The sequence below is a fragment of the Microcebus murinus genome, chromosome 10 (genome assembly GCF_040939455.1).
Source record: "Microcebus murinus isolate Inina chromosome 10, M.murinus_Inina_mat1.0, whole genome shotgun sequence".
Classification (NCBI taxonomy): domain Eukaryota; kingdom Metazoa; phylum Chordata; class Mammalia; order Primates; family Cheirogaleidae; genus Microcebus; species Microcebus murinus.
This window is the reverse complement of record NC_134113.1, coordinates 102102159-102119695: the sequence shown is the minus strand read 5'-3', so window position 1 is coordinate 102119695 and position 17537 is coordinate 102102159. Positions and strand designations below refer to the sequence as shown.

General features: G+C 56.7%; 1 protein-coding gene across 4 annotated transcripts in view; it reads right to left on the bottom strand.

Moving 5' to 3' along the window:
• Positions 1-3786: 3786 nt before the first annotated feature.
• The window catches only part of SLC6A12 (solute carrier family 6 member 12), a 29231-nt gene continuing 15480 nt past the window's right edge, over positions 3787-17537 (bottom strand). For 3 of the 4 annotated variants that reach the window (XM_012748289.2, XM_012748290.3, XM_012748291.3), the window contains exons 5-16: positions 16908-17048; positions 15934-16021; positions 14715-14847; positions 13222-13356; positions 11842-11945; positions 11438-11562; positions 10565-10677; positions 9952-10089; positions 9051-9153; positions 7064-7164; positions 6491-6661; positions 3787-4863 (exon numbers count right to left, since the gene is read on the bottom strand). In XM_012748289.2, coding sequence (XP_012603743.2) covers positions 4720-4863; positions 6491-6661; positions 7064-7164; positions 9051-9153; positions 9952-10089; positions 10565-10677; positions 11438-11562; positions 11842-11945; positions 13222-13356; positions 14715-14847; positions 15934-16021; positions 16908-17048 — 1496 coding nt within the window. In that variant the 3' untranslated portion in view covers positions 3787-4719. The remainder of the gene's footprint in view (positions 4864-6490; positions 6662-7063; positions 7165-9050; positions 9154-9951; positions 10090-10564; positions 10678-11437; positions 11563-11841; positions 11946-13221; positions 13357-14714; positions 14848-15933; positions 16022-16907; positions 17049-17537) is intronic. The other variant, XM_012748292.2, reaches the window with a different exon arrangement.

Genomic DNA, 17537 nt, shown 5'->3' with positions numbered 1-17537 from the left:
GAGCCTTAAAAAAAAGGGCGCTATAGACCCTACAGACCAAGCTTGCTTAGAGCATAAACACAAAAATGCTTAACAGAAATACTAGCAAATGGAACCTAGCATTGAATAACAAAAAGATAATACAACACAACCCCAGTAGGGTTTGTCCCAGGAATGAAAAGATGGTTAAATATTAGAAAAATCTATTGGTATAACTGACTACATTGACAAATTAAAAGAAAAACAATATGATCATTCCAATAGGTACAGAAAAAGCAATCAATAAAGTTCAACACTTTTTCTTGATTTGAAAAAAACCAATAAACTTGGAACAAAATAAAAACTTCATAGCCTAATAAATGGCATCTATCAAACACCCACATCACCATCACACTCGGCGGTGAAATGTCAGGATTCCTGTCAAAAGGGGGAGGAGGCAAGATGCCAGTGGCCACCACTTCTGGTTATCCAGTAAAGGAAGACAAAGAAAAAAAATAAGAGGAATAACAATTGGAGAAATAAAATTGTCATTATTTCCAGACAGTCTGATTATCTATGCAAAAAGCCCTGAAGTTTCAAGAGGAGGAGTGATTAGAATAAACACGGAGGAAAAGGCCGGGCAGGCAGGCCCGGCACCCCAACAGCAGCCGGGGAAGGCTGCTCCCTCAGCCGCCAGCCTGCCCTGGGCGCTCTCCGTCCTGCCTTCCTCCTGGGATCCTCTTCCCACTGACAGACCCAAATCCCAGCTGCATTTTCTGAGGATGAGTCTGGCCATGGACGGCACAGGCCACCTTCACTACCCTAAGTGGCCGCAGCCCACTGAGCCGGGAACCGAGCCTTGCGCAGAGCGTTCGTCGCTGTGCGAGTTCTGGCCTCGGGCCGGCTCCTCGGCCCGTCAGCGCGGCGGCGTGCGCAGAGAGCCTGCAGCGTGGCTGTGTTGACACTGCTGACCTGCAGGACCCAGGCCTGCAAGGCTCAGCCTGGCAGGAGGCGAGCTCTCCCCTCTCTGTGACCTCACCTGGCGTCTCCCTGCTCACCTCCCCAGCCGTCCGCTGCCAGAGGGCTCCTCGGCCAGGATGAGCCACCTGCCCCTGCTGTTGTCTGGCCAGAAGCAGAGAGTGCTGAGTGCAGGCCCCAGGGCGCCAGCCCACCTCAACCCTATGCCATGTGCCAGGCTTGGCTCCTGGGCGTCCCCGTCCTCCCCTGGCCTCTCTGTATCGGTGGGTAGTTAACAAGCTTCTCATCCCTGTCGGGTCCAACGAGCCCCTGTCACTTCACCACGCAGCAAAATCCGCAGGGAAGCCACGTGGGCTCAGTGGTGGCGGAGCTGGGCAGGCGAGGGGGAGGGGCAGGGACGGAGGCAGCCAGGCCGCACCTGCCTCGGAGCCAGGGGAGGAAGACGGGCCAGGGTCCGTGAAGGCCCTGGCGGGGTCAGAGGAGCTAAGGGGTGGGAGGAAGGCACAGGCCCGGACAGGAGGAGCACTAGGGAGCCCTCTCCCCAGAGGTCTGAGGGACGCCTGAGACAAGGGGCTATGCCTGACCCTGTGCTCGGGGAAGCCAAGGGCTGGCATTTGCCACCACTGTTGAGAAAACTACTAAAGCTTAGTGGTTAAAACAACCAGACACGTGTCTCACCCCTCGCTGGGGCGCCGGTCGGCAGGGCCCCCTCGCCTGGGCCCGTCTGGCTCGGACCTCTCGAAGGCACAGCAGCATGCCAGCCAGGGCTGCCGGGGCCCGCAGGCGTGGGGGCTGGAGGGCCCACTTCCACGGCGGCTCGCCCGCTGGCCGACAAGCCAGTGCTGCCGCCGGCAGGAGCCTCAGCCCCCTCCATGTGGCCACTCTGTCGGTCACTGTCACGCCCACACGGGCAGCTCAGCCGGGGAGCCCGTGCCCCATGGGAGCAGCTCAGCCAGGGAGCCCGTGCCCCGTGGGGGAGCCCGTGCCCCGTGGGAGCAGCTCAGCCGGGGAGCCCGTGCCCCGTGGGGGAGCCCGTGCCCCGTGGGAGCAGCTCAGCTGGGGAGCCCATGCCCCGTGGGAGCAGCTCAGCCGGGGAGCCCGTGCCCCGTGGGAGCAGCTCAGCCGGGGAGCCCCTGCCCTGTGGGACTGCTGTGGCCGACACCTTAGAGCTGCTGTGAAAGTAAAGGTGGCCGCTGCCCTCCTTCAGGACAAGAGAGTCTGGGCGGGAGGGACCTGGCCCAGGTTGACAAACGGCACCACAGGGCCCGCAGAGCGTGAGGTCCAGACTGAGCGAGCCGCAGCTGCTGCCGCCCACGGCCTTCTGACCCCTGCCCTCAGCCTCCTGCCTCACCCCTCCTCCCCTCCGCTGGGCGATCCGGTGCTCCATACAGGAGTGTGTGGAAGAGGCAGGAGGAGCAGGCAGCCGAGAGCCTGCGGCAAACCGGAGAGTGCCAAAGGCGTCCACTTCAAAACACGTGTTAGTGCCACACCGTCCAAACAAATGGTCGCTGCCAGATTTGGGCCTGACCCCCAGTCGGAAGCTCAAGCAGCCTGGGAGATGAGACCAGACAGCCGACAGCACGGCCCACGGTCTCGCCCGCACGAGTGGGCCGGCGCCTCGGAGGGCAGATTGCCGCTCCTCACCACCCTGCACAGTGCCGGGAGGGGCCCCAGGAGCTGCACCGTCTTTGAAGTCCTTTCCCTCCTGTTCCTCCAGCTCCAGCCCCGCCACCCAAACCCCTCTGGTCCCAGGGAGTGAAGAGCAAGGAGCCGCCTGCCCCAACGCGGCCTCCCGCGCTCCGGCGGGCTCTGGGCGGCAGCACCCGGTGTGGGGAGTCGCTGCGGCCGCCGGGGCGCCGGGAGATGGAGTCCCAGGAGCGGGGTGCCCACGGGCCAGCGAGGGGAGCTGCCCACGCCGTGAGGCAGGGCAACAGGGCGGAGGCACAGCACTCCACAGACTCCAAGGTGGGAGCCCCGAGGAAGGGCCTGCAAAGCCCTCCCAGCCGGGGCGCGGGCAGCCCCTCTGCCACCGGGCATCGCTGGCGCCTTCCCTCCCAGGATGGCCAGGCCTCCTAAATGGCAGGTCTGCCCGAAGCAGTTTCTCTCCACCCCTCTCTTGGCCATCCTTCCTGCCCTGCTAGCTAGTCCAAGAAGGGTGAGCACAGGTAGCCGAGTAGCCTAGGGGGAGGCAGGAGGGACAGCCAGAAGCCAGGGGCGGGGACACCTACTGTGTCCAGCATGCCCCCAGACTCTTCCTCACCATCTCAGAGCCCCTAACATCCAGGTGAAGGATGCTGGATGCCCTGAGGATGGCCTCGGTTTGCTGGGGACGGAACTCACCCTGGCCAGACCAGATTCTCACTCCTGCTGCTGGGCAGTGGCTCTTGGTGACATCCATCCACACATCATCCCCCCAGGAGGCTTCCCCTGCCCCAGGAAACTGTCCTGAAGTGCCCACCCAGTCCCACTCCCTCTCCTCCTTCCCCTCTGAGCACAGGGACATTGAAGCTGCCCAAGCCCTATCCTCCCCCAGGAAGCCTCCCCTGCCAGGGCAGGACCTGGTGGTCTGGCAGCGGCATGGGGAGAGGAGCTGGTGAGGAAGGGAGGGAGCAAAGAAGGGCACCCTACCACCGCCAGCAGGGACCCGGGCTCTAATGACTCCATGGCATCCCCTGGGGCAGAGGGTGGCAAGGACAAAGAGGCCACAGAGAACATCTGGTCAGATGCCCGTGGGCTGGCGTAAGATACGAAAGTGGGGGTGCCACTATGGGGAGGACCCCCCAACCCTCCCACCCAAGAGTGTCACCCAACAGGACTGGGCCAGCAAAAAGGAGACCAGCACGCAGGACAGGCGGTCTGCACCTGCTTGTTCACTAGGGTGTCTTAGGGAAGAGCACTGCCCTGAGCACAAGGAGACCAGGCTTTAGTCACATCTCTGGCCCCAAGAAGCCGTGTGAACTTGAAAAAGTCACTTCGTCACTCTGGTCCTGGGTCTTCTCATCCATGAAGTCAGGGCTTTGGGTCAGAAGCAGGGTGGCAGGCAGAGCTGGCCGGAGCACTGTTAGGAAGGATTGTGAGGTGGGCAAGAATCTGTGGTCAGTTCGCAACTCTGCCTAGGGCAGAGGAGGAAGAGCAGAGGCATGTGTGCTGTGTGGTCGTAAAGTCTAGGAACCATCCGAGTCCTTTCCATCCCGCTGCTCCGTGAGCTGGTGACAACACTGTGAGAAGGGTGTGGGACTGCGGCTGGAGCTAGGGACACCATGAGACTCCCTCCAGGAGAGCGCCAGGCAGAGGGCCTGCGAGGCTTCCTCGCTAGCTGTGCCACGCCTCGTGGCCCTCAGAACATCGAACCTGGTGAAGGGCTCCCTCTAATGGCCCTCAGAACCCAGCCCCGAGCTCTGTCCTCGCTTCCCACGGCAAGTCCACGGGCTCTCTGAGCCGGATCACGCCGCACTCCCATGGCCGCCGCTGTGCCGTGCGCAGGCTCAGCAGCGCCCGCAGGGAGCGCCCGTGGGGCCGGCAGTGCCGCGGGCTGTGATCAGACGGGCTCATCTGGCCGCCCTCCGTTACAGGCAAGGCGGCGTGCTCCAACCGGCGCTGGTGCCCAGCACGGCTCGCCCCGCCGGAGAGGCGCTCCGGCTGTGAGGAGTCTGGCCTCCAGGGAGCTGCCAAGGCTCCCGGAGGTCTCAGCAGGCCTGAGGGGCCAGAGGCAGGGCTGTCACGGCTGGAGAGTGGCCCAACCTGGGACCCAGAGCCAGGAGCCACCTGGTCTCTGGCCACCTTCTACAGATGGGTCTCCGTCTGCCCAGCCAGCAGCCCCGCCCTTGTGGGGCGCGGGCGGCAGTCCTGGGCAGCGCCGCCTGGCAGGGGGAGCTGTCGCTTGGGCCGCGGCAGGCTGGAGTCGGGCGTGGTGAGCTGTCGCAGGCGCTGTGGAGAGAAGAGGCGAGAGGGGCTCTTACGTGAGCACGCCCAGCCCCGGCACCCGGCGAGGCCACGGGCCGCGCGCATCTGAGTAAATGGACAGCAGCTTGAGATGAGAGAAGAGGCAAGAACATGGTAGTTAAGGCTGTGAACCGCCTGGTGCCAGTCCTGGCTGTGCTGCAGACACCTGTGCAGTCTCAGGCCACTCATCTAACCTCTCTGTTAATTTGATCCCTTCAATCTCCTTATCTATAAAGTGAGAAAAATAAAATATACCTCATAGAACAAGGTCTGGCACAGGGTAAATAATCAATAAATGTCTATTTTTGTTATCATTACTATTATTATGTGTTCAGTAAGTATAATTTTTCCTATTAGTAGTACTATTGCTATTATTGTTATTGTTACAATCTCCTGCCCCCTTCTTCCAAGAATATAGATGAATATAGATGTGAAGACTGGCATCATGACAGCCTTCTTGTGACCATGAGGTGATATATACAATGATGAAAAGACAACACGCTTGGTTTGGAAGTGCAGAAATATAAGAAAAATCTGGTCCCTAATGGCCTCTTTATGCCATTGACCAAATGCCAAGAGCCCCCAGCGCCTGCTGCCTCTGACTCCTGGCTCATGCAGCCCTGGTCTCAGAGGGCGACCAGCGCCACAGGGAGGTGCAGACAGCTGGCGGCCCTGCCGTGTCAGGCCGGCCAGCAGTGAGGGAGGTGCCCTGCCGAGGGTGCCCTCCTTGATATGTTAAAAAAAATTTTTTTAACTATTTGCTAAAACTTTTATAGGTTTGGTTTTCTATTACTTGTAGGAAAGGTAGGGTTCTACCTTCATGGATCATTGGCTATAGCTCCTTCCAGGAAGGCATGTCACAAACTCTAAACAGGGAGCCTTCTCATGTGTCCCCACGCAGGGTCAAGACTAGGAAAGAGGCCAGGGCCTGTATGTGCATGGACCATGTAGCTGGCAGTTTCTCAGCAAGGAGTCTATGCTCTGTCAGCCTTCTGTGCCAGCACCTCTATGTTCTCGTTTGTGACTTAGTTTCCTCCTTAATCCTTTGGCAGTTTGCCCTTGTCTAGCCTGCCCAGATGATCAGTAGGTCTAGGACACTGGGACTTTTAACCGCTTCGGTCCGGCGCTCACCGGCCGCGACACCTCGCCCGCAGCGGCACTCACAGTCGCACGGCGGTCTGTGCTATGCGTTGACCACACGTCCGTTCTGCTCTTGTGTGACGAGGAAAGCCTTAAAGCACTGAAGCTTGTTCTCCTTTACAGGCAGCTTTACTTGTCATGTGAATCAGAATAGGTAACATATACATATATGTTTTCATTACGTTATTTTTAAATGTTCACAATTTTATTTTGATAAATGAAAAATGAGAAAAGTCAAGTGTTATTAATGCTAAAGTCAACGCTGTGTGCGTTCATCTGTGGCTGTCGACTATAGTCGACGCTGGTACCAAAGTGGTTAAGAACATTTCTGAAAAGCCATTGGCCTGGTCTTCAAAGGCCCTTCTCTTTAGGGTTCCATGAGACCCAAGGGCTGCCCCACTCTTGGAGTGTGCCCTTCCCTAAGTTCAGCCTCTCCGAGGCCCCTAATGGGTCACTCCCGCCAGCCACCTACCTTCGTGAAGGAACCCTGTGTCTTTAGGAGGGTGATGACGATGAAGAGTGGGACGCAGACCATCGAGGAGAGAGCCAGGAGCCAGCCGATGGAGTACCCCCAGGGAGGGTATACGTAGGCATTGTTGTATCTGAGAGGGGTGTATTTGCTCAAGGAGAAGAGGAAAGTGGCCTGGGAAGAGGAAGGGCCAGCGCAGATGAGACGGGGCCACTGCAGCCCTCTCCCCGGCTACTCACAGCCGAGGACAGAGGACAAGCCAGACGCACAGTGGTGCAAAGTGAGTCCCTGCACATCCCATGTCAAGCCATCGCGCACCTCAAGGACCGAGACAGGAGGAAACAGAGGCAGGGGGTGGAGGAGCCCAGAGCGACAGATAGAAAGGGCCGTCGCGGGTGACCAGCTGGGAGGCAGGAGTGCTGTGAGGGAAGCATGGGCAGAAAGCAGAGTAAGATTCCGCCCACGATGGTGAGCTGGCCCGCAAGAGAAGGGCTGGGACCGACGCATGAGGGAGTGGGCAGGGCTCCCTGGAGACAGGGACAGGAGGAAAGAGGTGGCAGCTGGCTGGGCACCTACCAGGCAAAGTCCAGGGGTCAGGAAGAGCCAGGAGATCTTCACCAGGGGCCATGGCCGGTAGCCAATCATGTCCTCGATGTTGTCATAGAAGCGGTTTGCCCCTGGCCAAGCACGGTGGGAGACAGTGTAAGAGCCGAGGGTGGGAGCAGCTTTGCGGGTGTTTGTGAAAGGCCACCCTCCTCTGCGCCTCCCCCACCCCGCCTGCCCACGAGGGAAACTGGAGCAGACGCCCCTGGCACCCAGGCCCAGAGCAGGGAGTGGGGGCAGGGGCCGCCCCAAGAAGCTGTTGGTGCCATCTCTGTCGTCCTGCCCAATGATGAAGACCCCTGCTCTCCTGCCCACAAAGGAATGGTGTGAGCCTCTGATGGTGCTCAGTGGCTGTACAAGTGCTTGGTTATCTTGTAGAGAGATGAATTTTCTGGAAGCCAAAACAGCAAGGGGCCACTGTGCAAGTCTATCACACAAAAATCACGTAGAGCTAGACAGCTACTGGGACAGAACAACGGTCTAGATCTCCAGTCCCCAATCCCCGGCGGTGGATGGGCACCGGTCCGGCCTGTTAAGAACTGGGCTGCAGACTGGCCACCACTGCCCCGCCCCCACTCCCACCGTCCGTGCAAATACTGTCTTCCGTGAAACTTAGGACCCGAGGAGCCGCACGGCAGGAGGGGAGCAGAGGGCGAGCAGCTGAAGCTCAGCCTGCATTTACAGCTCCCCGTCACTCCATCACCGCTGAGCCCCGCACCCTCCACACCCATCCGTGGATAAACTGTATTCCATGAAACCAGTCCCTGGTGCCAAAAAGCTTGGGGACTGCTACTCTAGACTGCAGACTCAGAGGAGCCACCTCTGAGTTCCCACAAAAGCACGGTAAGAAGATTGGTTTGTGTGAGTGAAAGCGCTGGTGAGCGTCGCCTTGTGTGGCTTAGTGTCCTCGGTCTCCACGTCTGCGCCAGCCCCAGAGGGCGACCACCGGGTGGCGCTCCCCGGCAGGGCACCTCCCTCACTGCTGGCCGGCCTGACAGGGCAGGGCCGCCAGCTGTCTGCACCTCCCTGCGGCGCTGGTCGCCCTCTGAGACCAGGGCTGCATGAGCCGGGAGTCAGAGGCAGCAGGCGCTGAGGGAGGCGGTGACGGGCGTCTCCCAGGAGGGGAAGGGCACCGCATGGGAGGGTGAGCACCAGGCTCCTCCCAAGGCCCTACTGTGTGGCTCCCTCTTGTCCTGTCTGCCTGAAGCCTGTGACACTGCCCCCCCGCCCCCCGCCGCGCCACCTGCCCCAGGAGCCTGCTGCCCCAGGAGCCTGCTGCCCCAGGAGCCTGCTGCCGTGCAGGCAGCCCCACACCTAGGGGACCACGCTGGCTCCTCCACGAGAGCGTGGGGCCAGGCAGGAGGCCCGGCCTCCCGCGCCTGCCGGGCTGTGCGGATGGCCGGAGCAAGGCCATCAGGACCATGCCTGGCACACGGCCGCGGCTCCTGGGGCAGGTGGCGACGGGGACACTGTGGCACTCGCCTGTGCTGGGCGGTCATCTCAAGGCTGAGGGGCCAAGGCTGTTGGCAGGAGCCAACAGGAAGTAGAATTCACCTCGGCTAGGAAAGAAACATGTAGATGGAAAAGGCCACGCACAAGCGCAGGATGAGCTTCCTGTCCATGCAAGCACTCAAAAGCACCGTGGGGATGGCCTGGCTGCTAGAGAGAGTGGGCATGTGCGGGGCCAGGCTACGTGGCCCTGAAGGCCCCTCACGAGAATTCCCACTGGCGAAGGCCTCTGGCAGCCTCTGCAGCAGCAAAGCTGCGTTGTCACTGAGCGTCCTCGCAGTGCGCGGGACTCATGTGCCCCCCACCCCACCCAGGCACGGGCCCCACCCCTGAAGCAGGACAGCAGCTCAAAGAACCAGAGGCCAGCAGGCTTAGGCACCACCTCTCGTCCTTGGCAAAGCCTGCCCTCAGCTGGGCCGGAGGGCCTTCCTCCCACTCCCTTCCCACTCACCGTACACCCAGCCCACGCAGACCACTTCAAACACCGAGAGGAACAGCAGGCACGTGCCACTGCATGCGTAATAATCGAACAGCTGGAAGACATACATCCCGCCCTGCAGGGAAAGGGGCTGAGGCCTCGGCCAGTGGGGCAGGGACACTCTGCCCACAGAGACAGCAAGTGCCCCTGGGCCCCACCCAGCCCGTGAGCAGTCATGTCTGCATTTACAAGGAGCCTGCCGTGCCCAGGCCCCTCGATCAGCACCGGGACAGCAATCTCTGACGGCTGTAAGGACGTCGCTGACTGTGGCAGACGTACATCACCTTGTCTGCCCAGCACCCCATCTTCTGGGAATCGACACCACCTCACTGTGCTTTTCAAGTTGGGGAGTCCCTCTCTGTGTGTTCCAGGCATGAGCAAGACTGATGGCCTGGACACTTGCTGCGCTGTCCGGAAAAGGGCCCTCTCTTTCCTCTGGGGCTGGTTGGACAGTGCAAGGCAAGCCTGCGGCTGCAACAGCCACCCTAATACCACAGGAGGAAACCTGCCCGCAAGTGGAGTCAGTCACCAGAAGACAGAGAGAAGCAGTCCTGATAGCATTATGAGAGTGGCTAGATCCAGCCATGCCTGAAACCCAAACATCTCTAGACTTTCCAGTTACCTAACCAAATAAATTCCCCTTCCTGCTTAAGCCACCTTGTATTAGGTTCCTGCCTCCTGCAACCAAAAGAGACCTAACTAATACAGTAGATTCTATTATATGGGCCCTATAACCTCGCCGTGAAAGAGGAAGGGCAGGTGTCCACACCCCCATTTAGCAGATAAGGAAAGTGTGGCTCTGGGAGGGGTCAGCAGTGGCCCCCATGGCTCCCTCATCCTGGAGCCTGGCCTGCAGGCCACCATCCCAGCTCACCTCAGTGACCAGGAAGAGCCCCATCAGGTAGCACACGGCCGCAATGGCAAGGATGAGGAGCTCACGCCGCCCACTCCTCCGCAGCTGCCGAGGGAACATGTCCATGGAGGCTGTCACCAGGCACTCCATACAGACAAACTGTGGGCAGGAGCGGAGTCAGGTGAGTGCCGTAGGGCTGGCCCTTGCCCTGGCCTCCTCCCACCCCATTCATCCAGCTGGGGCATCCAACAGGGGCAGCAGTGGGAGGCCTGGTGGGAGGCAGCCTCGCCCTTGGCCAAAACTCCACAGCAGAAGGTCCCAGCAGTGAGGGCTGGCCTTGGGGAGATGTTCTGTCCCTAAGGCCAGGGCGTGGGACTGGGAGCTGGCAGAAAGCTAGGGGAACATTTGGGATAAAGGTGCCAGCTGGAGGGAGTAGAGGCGGAGGCCCCTTCACAGAAGAAGGTCTCAAGGCCTAGGTCACCCCCCCCCAATCTCAAGGAAGAGCCCTGGACAGCAGAGGGGGCCCCATACTGATGGTTTGGGAAAGGGGTGGGGGGAGGTAGTGCTAAGACAGGCAGCAGCTGGCAAGAAAGCCATGGGACAGGACAGGACAGAGCAGGCTGGGGTGACATACCTGGCTGTCCAGCCCTAGGAATATAAGCATGAGGAAGAACAGGCATGACCACAGGGGAGACAGAGGCATCATGGTCACAGCCTTGGGGAATGCGATGAAGGCCAGACCGGGACCTGTGGGCACACAGCACAACCAGGTGGGCTCTGGAGCTTTCACTGCCCTCAGAAGGAGTCTCTCTCCACATGTGTGGAGAGTCACCAAGCACGTGTGTGTGTGCACATGCACACACTTCGAGAGGACAGGGTGATTCCATCCATTATTCTGCCCATCTCAGGTTCTTCAGAGCACACCATCCATTCATCCATCCATCCATGCATGCCTCCATCTGTCCATCCATCCATCCGTCCATGCATGCCTCCATCCATCCATCTGTCCATCCATCCATCCGTCCGTGCATGCCTCCATCCATCCATCTGTCCATCCATCCATCCGTCCATGCATGCCTCCATCTGTCCATCTGTCCATCCATCTGTCCATCCATCCATCCATCCATGCATGCCTCCATCCATCCATTCGCCTGCCTGTCCATTCATCCATCCATGCATGCATGCCTCCATCCATCCATCCGCCCACCTGTCCATCCATCCATCCATCCATGCATGCCTCCATCCATCCATCCATCTGCCCGCCCATCCGTCCATCCGTCCATGCATGCAGCTGTCAATCCGGCCACCTACCCATCCCTCTCCCTCCTCCCTGCCATGGTTATGGAAGCCCTGCTTTGTATCAAGCACTGCGCCAGATGCTAAAATTAAATCATATAACCCATAATAAATCATATTACTCAGCTTCTAGGACTCCTATCTTTCTGCAGGAAGAACTGTGTTCTGATTCTCCTTCCCCTCAGGTCCCCGACAGCAAGGTGGCACCTACCTGACTCGGCCACCTCGGAAATGGGGAGCCTCTGTTCTCGGGACATGAAGCCCAGGATGGAGAAGACGACGAAGCCAGCCATAAAGCTGGTGGCGCAGTTCAGGAAGCAGAGGGCGATGCAGTCCCTGCAGCAGGGCAGAGGTGACAACACCAGGAAGAGAGGAAGAGACAAAGAAACGACAGGGAGGAGACAAGAGAAGGCAGTGAGAGGGAAAGAGGAGGAGAGGAGAAAGAGGAAGGAGCAGCGGAAGCAAGGAGGGGAGAAAGAGACACAGCAGGTGTCGGAGGTGGGGAGAGAACAGAGAGAGCAAGGGGGGAAGAAATCCAGTCTGGTAATGAGCCCCGCGCCAGTCTGACAGGCAACTGTGGGCCTTGGTGGCGGGCAAGGCAGGCCTGGGCCTCACCTGTAGCAGTTGTTGTGGTACTTGTTGTAGCTGCCCAGGGCCGTGAGGCACCCCTGGCAGATGGCAAATGAGAAGAAGATCTGGGTGCCTGCGTCCATCCACACCTACGTGAGCCCCCAGAGAAAGTGGTGAAGGAAGGGTCAGAGGGAGCCCCCAGGGCCTGGAGCCAGGGTGACCAGAGACCCACACCTATCACCTACAGCACTGGCCTGGCGCCCTCGGTGCGCCCTGAGCGCCTTGCTCCCGCATCCCCGCTCTCCACCCCTGCGTCCTGCCTTCTCTCCACAGTGACCTCTCACAGGCAGGGCATTTCCAGTTTGGCTCTGTAGGCACTCAGTAAGCACCAAACACATGTGTGTTGTTGGGACTTCCCGGGGACAGTCTGCAAACTGTGGCTGTACCCAGGGGCGGCCAAGGCCTATGTGCAGGGCACAGCTCAGAGTCGCCTGCAAGAGTTCGACTCAATCTAGGTCTGCAGCTATCGAGCTGTCTGTCTAGGTCGTCAGAGAGTGCCCTGGGCAGCTCAGACCTAGGGACAAAGAGGCCACTTCATTAACATATAAAGACTAAAACCACCAAGACCTTTTTTTGTGTGGGGGAGGGGGCAAAAATGTGCTCAGATAAGTCCTAGAGATCAAAAATACAAATGGCCAATCAATATGTGGGGAAATGTCCAATCTCACTCATAGAAAAAAAAATTAAAACAACAAAATGATATTTGGGTCTAGCAAATTATCAAAGATTAAAATAAATTATAATCAAATCTCACACAGGCCCTGCAGAAAGAAGGGCATCCTCAAACATTGTGGGATAAAGCATACATTTTTCTAAAGCCAGTCTATGTAAAAACACGCATCCCCTAACTGTCCGAGAACGATGTGAGCTCTAAGAGGGCGCAGACCACCCTGTTTCATCTGGCGCCCGTCCCTGGCACCAGGACAGGACCTGGCACTGGCCCTCGGTACGTTTTTATTGGATGAATGAATGACGGATGGATGAATGGATACAGGAAACATTACGCAGGTGTTAAAATGACATTTACAAATGAATAGCATGGGAAAAGTTTACGATATAAGTTGAAAACGGATATATGTATCTCTAAATATAATTATCTCAACTATGTTAAAAATTCACATACACCAGCTAGGAATAAAAGCTGGAAAAAAATATACTAAAATGCTAACAGAGATTATATCTGAGTTGTGGGATTACAAAAGATTTTTAGTTCATTTTTCACAGTTTTCTTCCATGTCATCTAATTTTTCTCCAGGGGGCATCCATTGCTTTTAGACAAGGGGAAAGCAATAAAAGACTTTCAAAAGTACAGGCCTGGCTTGGGGCGGGAGGCATCTGGAGAAAGTTCCCTAGCACAGCACCTACCTGGGGGTCCTTGAGGCGAAGCAAATCTGGCTTCAAGTAATAGATGATGCCCTCGTAGGCCCCGGGAAGCGTGACGCCTCGGACCAGCAGGACAACCAGCATCAGGTAGGGAAACGTGGCTGTGAAATAAACCACCTGGGGTGGGGGCAGGCCAAAGTCACTCCGAGCGGGGACACAGCAGCAGGAGGGGCAGGGAGACTTCTGGGGTCCTCCTGCCCCTACCCCAAGCACCAGTCCCACTCAGGGGGTCTGACGCACATCTCAGACAGCTGAGCAGAGCTGAGCACAGGGAGCTTTCCACACCTTCCGTTATGCATTCCAGCAGGTCCGGCTCCACGGTGCGAGATACACATCAGCAGGGCAGGGGGGGGGGGGGGGACAGGGAGGGTGCAGCTTTCCAGCCCATAACCTTTCCAGGTCTAGTTTTTCCTTTTGTTTTTAGCTGACATGTAATAACTGCACATATTTATAGGATACAGGGTGATATTTCAATACGTGTACATGCTGTGTAGCGATCAAAGCAGAGCAAAGACTGTTTTTAAATCCGGAATCTGGTCTCCCTTAGTCCCTTTTCCTGGCTGATCTCCCCACATCCCCGGTGACAGTGGGACTCCCGCTTGCCAGGGAGAGGGTGACCGGGTTTGTACAGTGGTCCATGGGGAAATTTAGACTGTACGTTTCCAGGCTCGTGGCTGGGGAGCAGCAGTTTCCAGAGCTGCACAGGACCGGAGCTGGCCTTGCTGTCTGCTGTATCACCTCCTGTTTGTGTCATTACTGCACTGCTGTCACTCCGACAAGCAGAGAAGGGGAGGCTGCTGCAGCAACTACATGTCTGGCCGATCGGGGTATCCATACCCTGTCCATTCCTGGCTTTTAAAGAGCATGAAGCATCTGTCTCAGATTCCCTGGGTTGGAAACAATGTCCAAACCTGCCTTCTCTCCATGTCACAAGCCCACTGCTGTCCTGTCCTGGCTTGCACCCCTTCAAGGATTGGAAACTCACCCCCTCAGAGACAGTTCTGTTTACTAGTGCATACTAAACATTGTCTTGATATGTTGTTAAATACAAGCAGCAAGCCATAAGAGTGTGTGGTCCTAATTATGTGATATACATGCAAAATGGACACGCATACACATACACATACACACGACAGGAATCAGAAGGCACGGCGGCAAAGGTTAACAGGGATCCACAGTCCCAGCCAACATGCTGATGGCTCAGACAGTGCCTGGTTCCAACAGTGGGGCTTTTATGTTTCTTATTTTGCTCTGAATATTACTTATGCAAAAAGGTCTTTCAAAGTCAAATTGAAGAAGAAAGATTTTCCTTGTACTAAGCTAAACTCTGCCTTCCTCTGACTGCCCTGGTCTCACCAGACATTACTAAGAAAGAGTAGCATCGTAGCATAAATAAATCCATCCTCCAGAGGGTCCCCATCCATGTCCTGTGGACTCTGGGGGTCAGGAGAGCTAGCAGGAACAGGACACCTCACCTTGCCCGTGGACTTGATCCCCTTCCAGATGCAGAAGTAGCAGGCGACCCAGGCGAGCAGGAGGCACAGGGCCAGCTCCCAGCGCAGGGCCCCCAGGTCATGGATGCCAGAGCTGATGCCCAGAACCCGTCTCCTGATGGAGTGGGGAAAGTAAATGGCCAGGTGAAGGGCTGAAGGGGCCACTTTCTCGCCACCAAGTCTCCAGATTCTCAGCACTAACCCACAGATCTGGTATTCTAGGCCCCCAAGCCCACTTCCCTCGTGGCCATGCCATGCTCCCACCTACGGTCCATATACCCCTGGCTGTTAGAAGACCAAATTACCATAATCCCTTATCCCAGGTGTCTTTGTCTTTCTAACTCGCTCAGAGTTTTCTGTGCACAGAGATGGAGAGAGGGGGCAGTGGTGAGGAATGCTTGCATGGTCCATGGAGAGCAGATCTTGATGTATGCAGGCTGGTGAGCAAGTATATGGGTATCACATGGAGGGCCTGAGTGCATGCTAGTATCTAAAGCTGTCCGTCGGCGTGATGGAAATGTGTGTGTGAGGTTTACGTAACTGTGAGGGCATGTGTGTGAGGTCATAGGTAGACATATGTGAGAGGGTTGGTGAAGGCATGTGGGGTTCAGTCAGTGTGAAAGTACAGGTAGACTTGTGTCAGATTGCAGGTGGACATGTGCTGGCATGGGTGGCTCTGAAGGTGTAAGTAGTCACATGGGAGGGTGAATGTGTGAGTGGGTTTGCCCCTTACCGTGGTGCAAATACTCCCACTTTGCTGACTTCAGTCTACCAACATGACATCATTGAACACAGAGGTGGGAAGAGATATGCATAGTCACCACTCCCAAGGCTGTCAAGACTGTCTCCAGTCCCCACTAGACAAGTGTGGGTAGATGTGTGAGTGAAGGCAGGTGGGTTGAGGGCAGGTGAGAAGGTGTAGGTAAACATGCATGAGAATGCAGGCGAACAGCGATGGACGGGTGTGAGTCCAGCTGGATAAGTGGGTAGATGTGAGAGTGTTCCCTCATTCCTCAGTGATGCATGTGGTTGGCTGTGAGGTAGGAGGCGGGAAAGTGCTAGAAAGCATGCACAGAGAGTCTTAAACTTGCACACAAGTCATCCAAATTTGCACCCCAAACATTCAAACTTGCACAGCTCAGACATCCAAATTTCCTCTGCTTGGGGCCCCTAGCACGTGGCAACCAGGCCCAGTACCTACTCCCAGAATTCCATAACAGGTGAAGTGAAGTTCTCAGACAGGGTCACCATGCTGGCTGCTGAGTGGTTCAGAAAGTCCATGCAATGCTCTGTTGGGGACAAGAGGGCCTGTGTATCAGTTAAGGACAAGATGGTGACAGATGCCCTCATACCCCAGTTGTCCCGGACCCTCTGATCTTGCAACCTAGTGGTCCCCACATTCCCAGTCCCAGGAGCTTCTGTTGGAGCCCCCCCCCTTCCGGAGCATCAAGAGCCAGCTGCTCAGCTGCTGCTCCCCACGCGCCTTGCACTCACCACTCCTCTGGTCACCCTGCCACCCTCCCACGCAGCGCAGACTTCAGGTCTGCTCAGGCCGTGCAGGTGGCTTGCACAGCCAGTGCTCTCCTAACCTGCCCACCCTGACATCCCTGTCTCTCCATTCTACAGATGGGAGCACTGAGTCCATGTGCCTGCTTTGCCCCTGCTTGGAATGCCATTCACCTGCTGGGTTCTTTCTCATCCCTCAGGCCTCAGATGGCACTTCTCCTTCCCACTGTTAAATGGTTACTGTAGTGTTTCTTTCACCCATTGCAATTTGTAACTGTTTTGTTAACTTGTCTGTTTCTAACACTAGACTGTAAACTCAGGAAGCCTGGGACTATGTTGTTCTTGCACAGCCTTGGGTCAAGCTCCAGCACTTGGCACGGTGTTTAGCACACAGTAGGTGCCCAGCACATACTTGTTAAATGAGTGCATGAGTGAGCGGTGACGCCTTGTAGCTGTGTAACACAGTCCTTAGGGTTCTCACAGCCACACTGGGTTCTCCCAGGGGCTGGTCTGAGGTCCACAGAGGTCAGCCAGCAGAACAGGCACCAGAGCCCACCACCTTGGCTTTGAGGCAAGCTCTGCCATACATTCCAACGTCATTTGGCCATCCCAGTCACCAAGGCCCCGCGACTGGGGGAGGCCCCATCCCAGGGGCTGAGAGATGGATACCTGTGTTCCAGGAGTTGGTGCAGGTCGTCCAGGGCAGCTCAGAGGTGAAGGAGCTGAACAGGTAGAATAGGGCCCAGGCGAGGATGATGATGTAGTAGATGTTCAAATAGGACTCGATGACCACAGAAGCCAGGCCGATGCCTGCAGGCAGGGAAGGGTAGCAGGGAGAGAACCCTGAGATCAGCATGGGCAAGAGAAGCCACACAGAAGCTTCCGGCTGTGGCTGCAGGGTGCTGGGTGCAGCACGAACAGCACCCTGGGGTTTGAGTCACTGGTGTGGGAAGCTTCGCAGCGTGTTCGCCAAGGGAGAAAAGCGGGTGACAGAGTGCTATGGTGTGCATTCTCCCAGTTTTGTAATATATGTTTGAATTTTTTTCATGAGAAAATTCTGTAAGGATCTCAACCCAAAGTTAACAAGTAATTCTCTAAGTGATAGAATTTTAATTCACTGTTTCAAATTTTATTCTTTTTGCCTATCTGCATTTTCTAGTTATTTTATGATTACGTAATCACATGTTACTTGTACAGTGAAAAGGGGCAGGGAGAATAAAGGCACAAGGAGGAAAATTTGATAAGAATTGGCCTCAGGATAACGGCAGAAATATTAACAAGAAACCAGAAAGGAAGAGA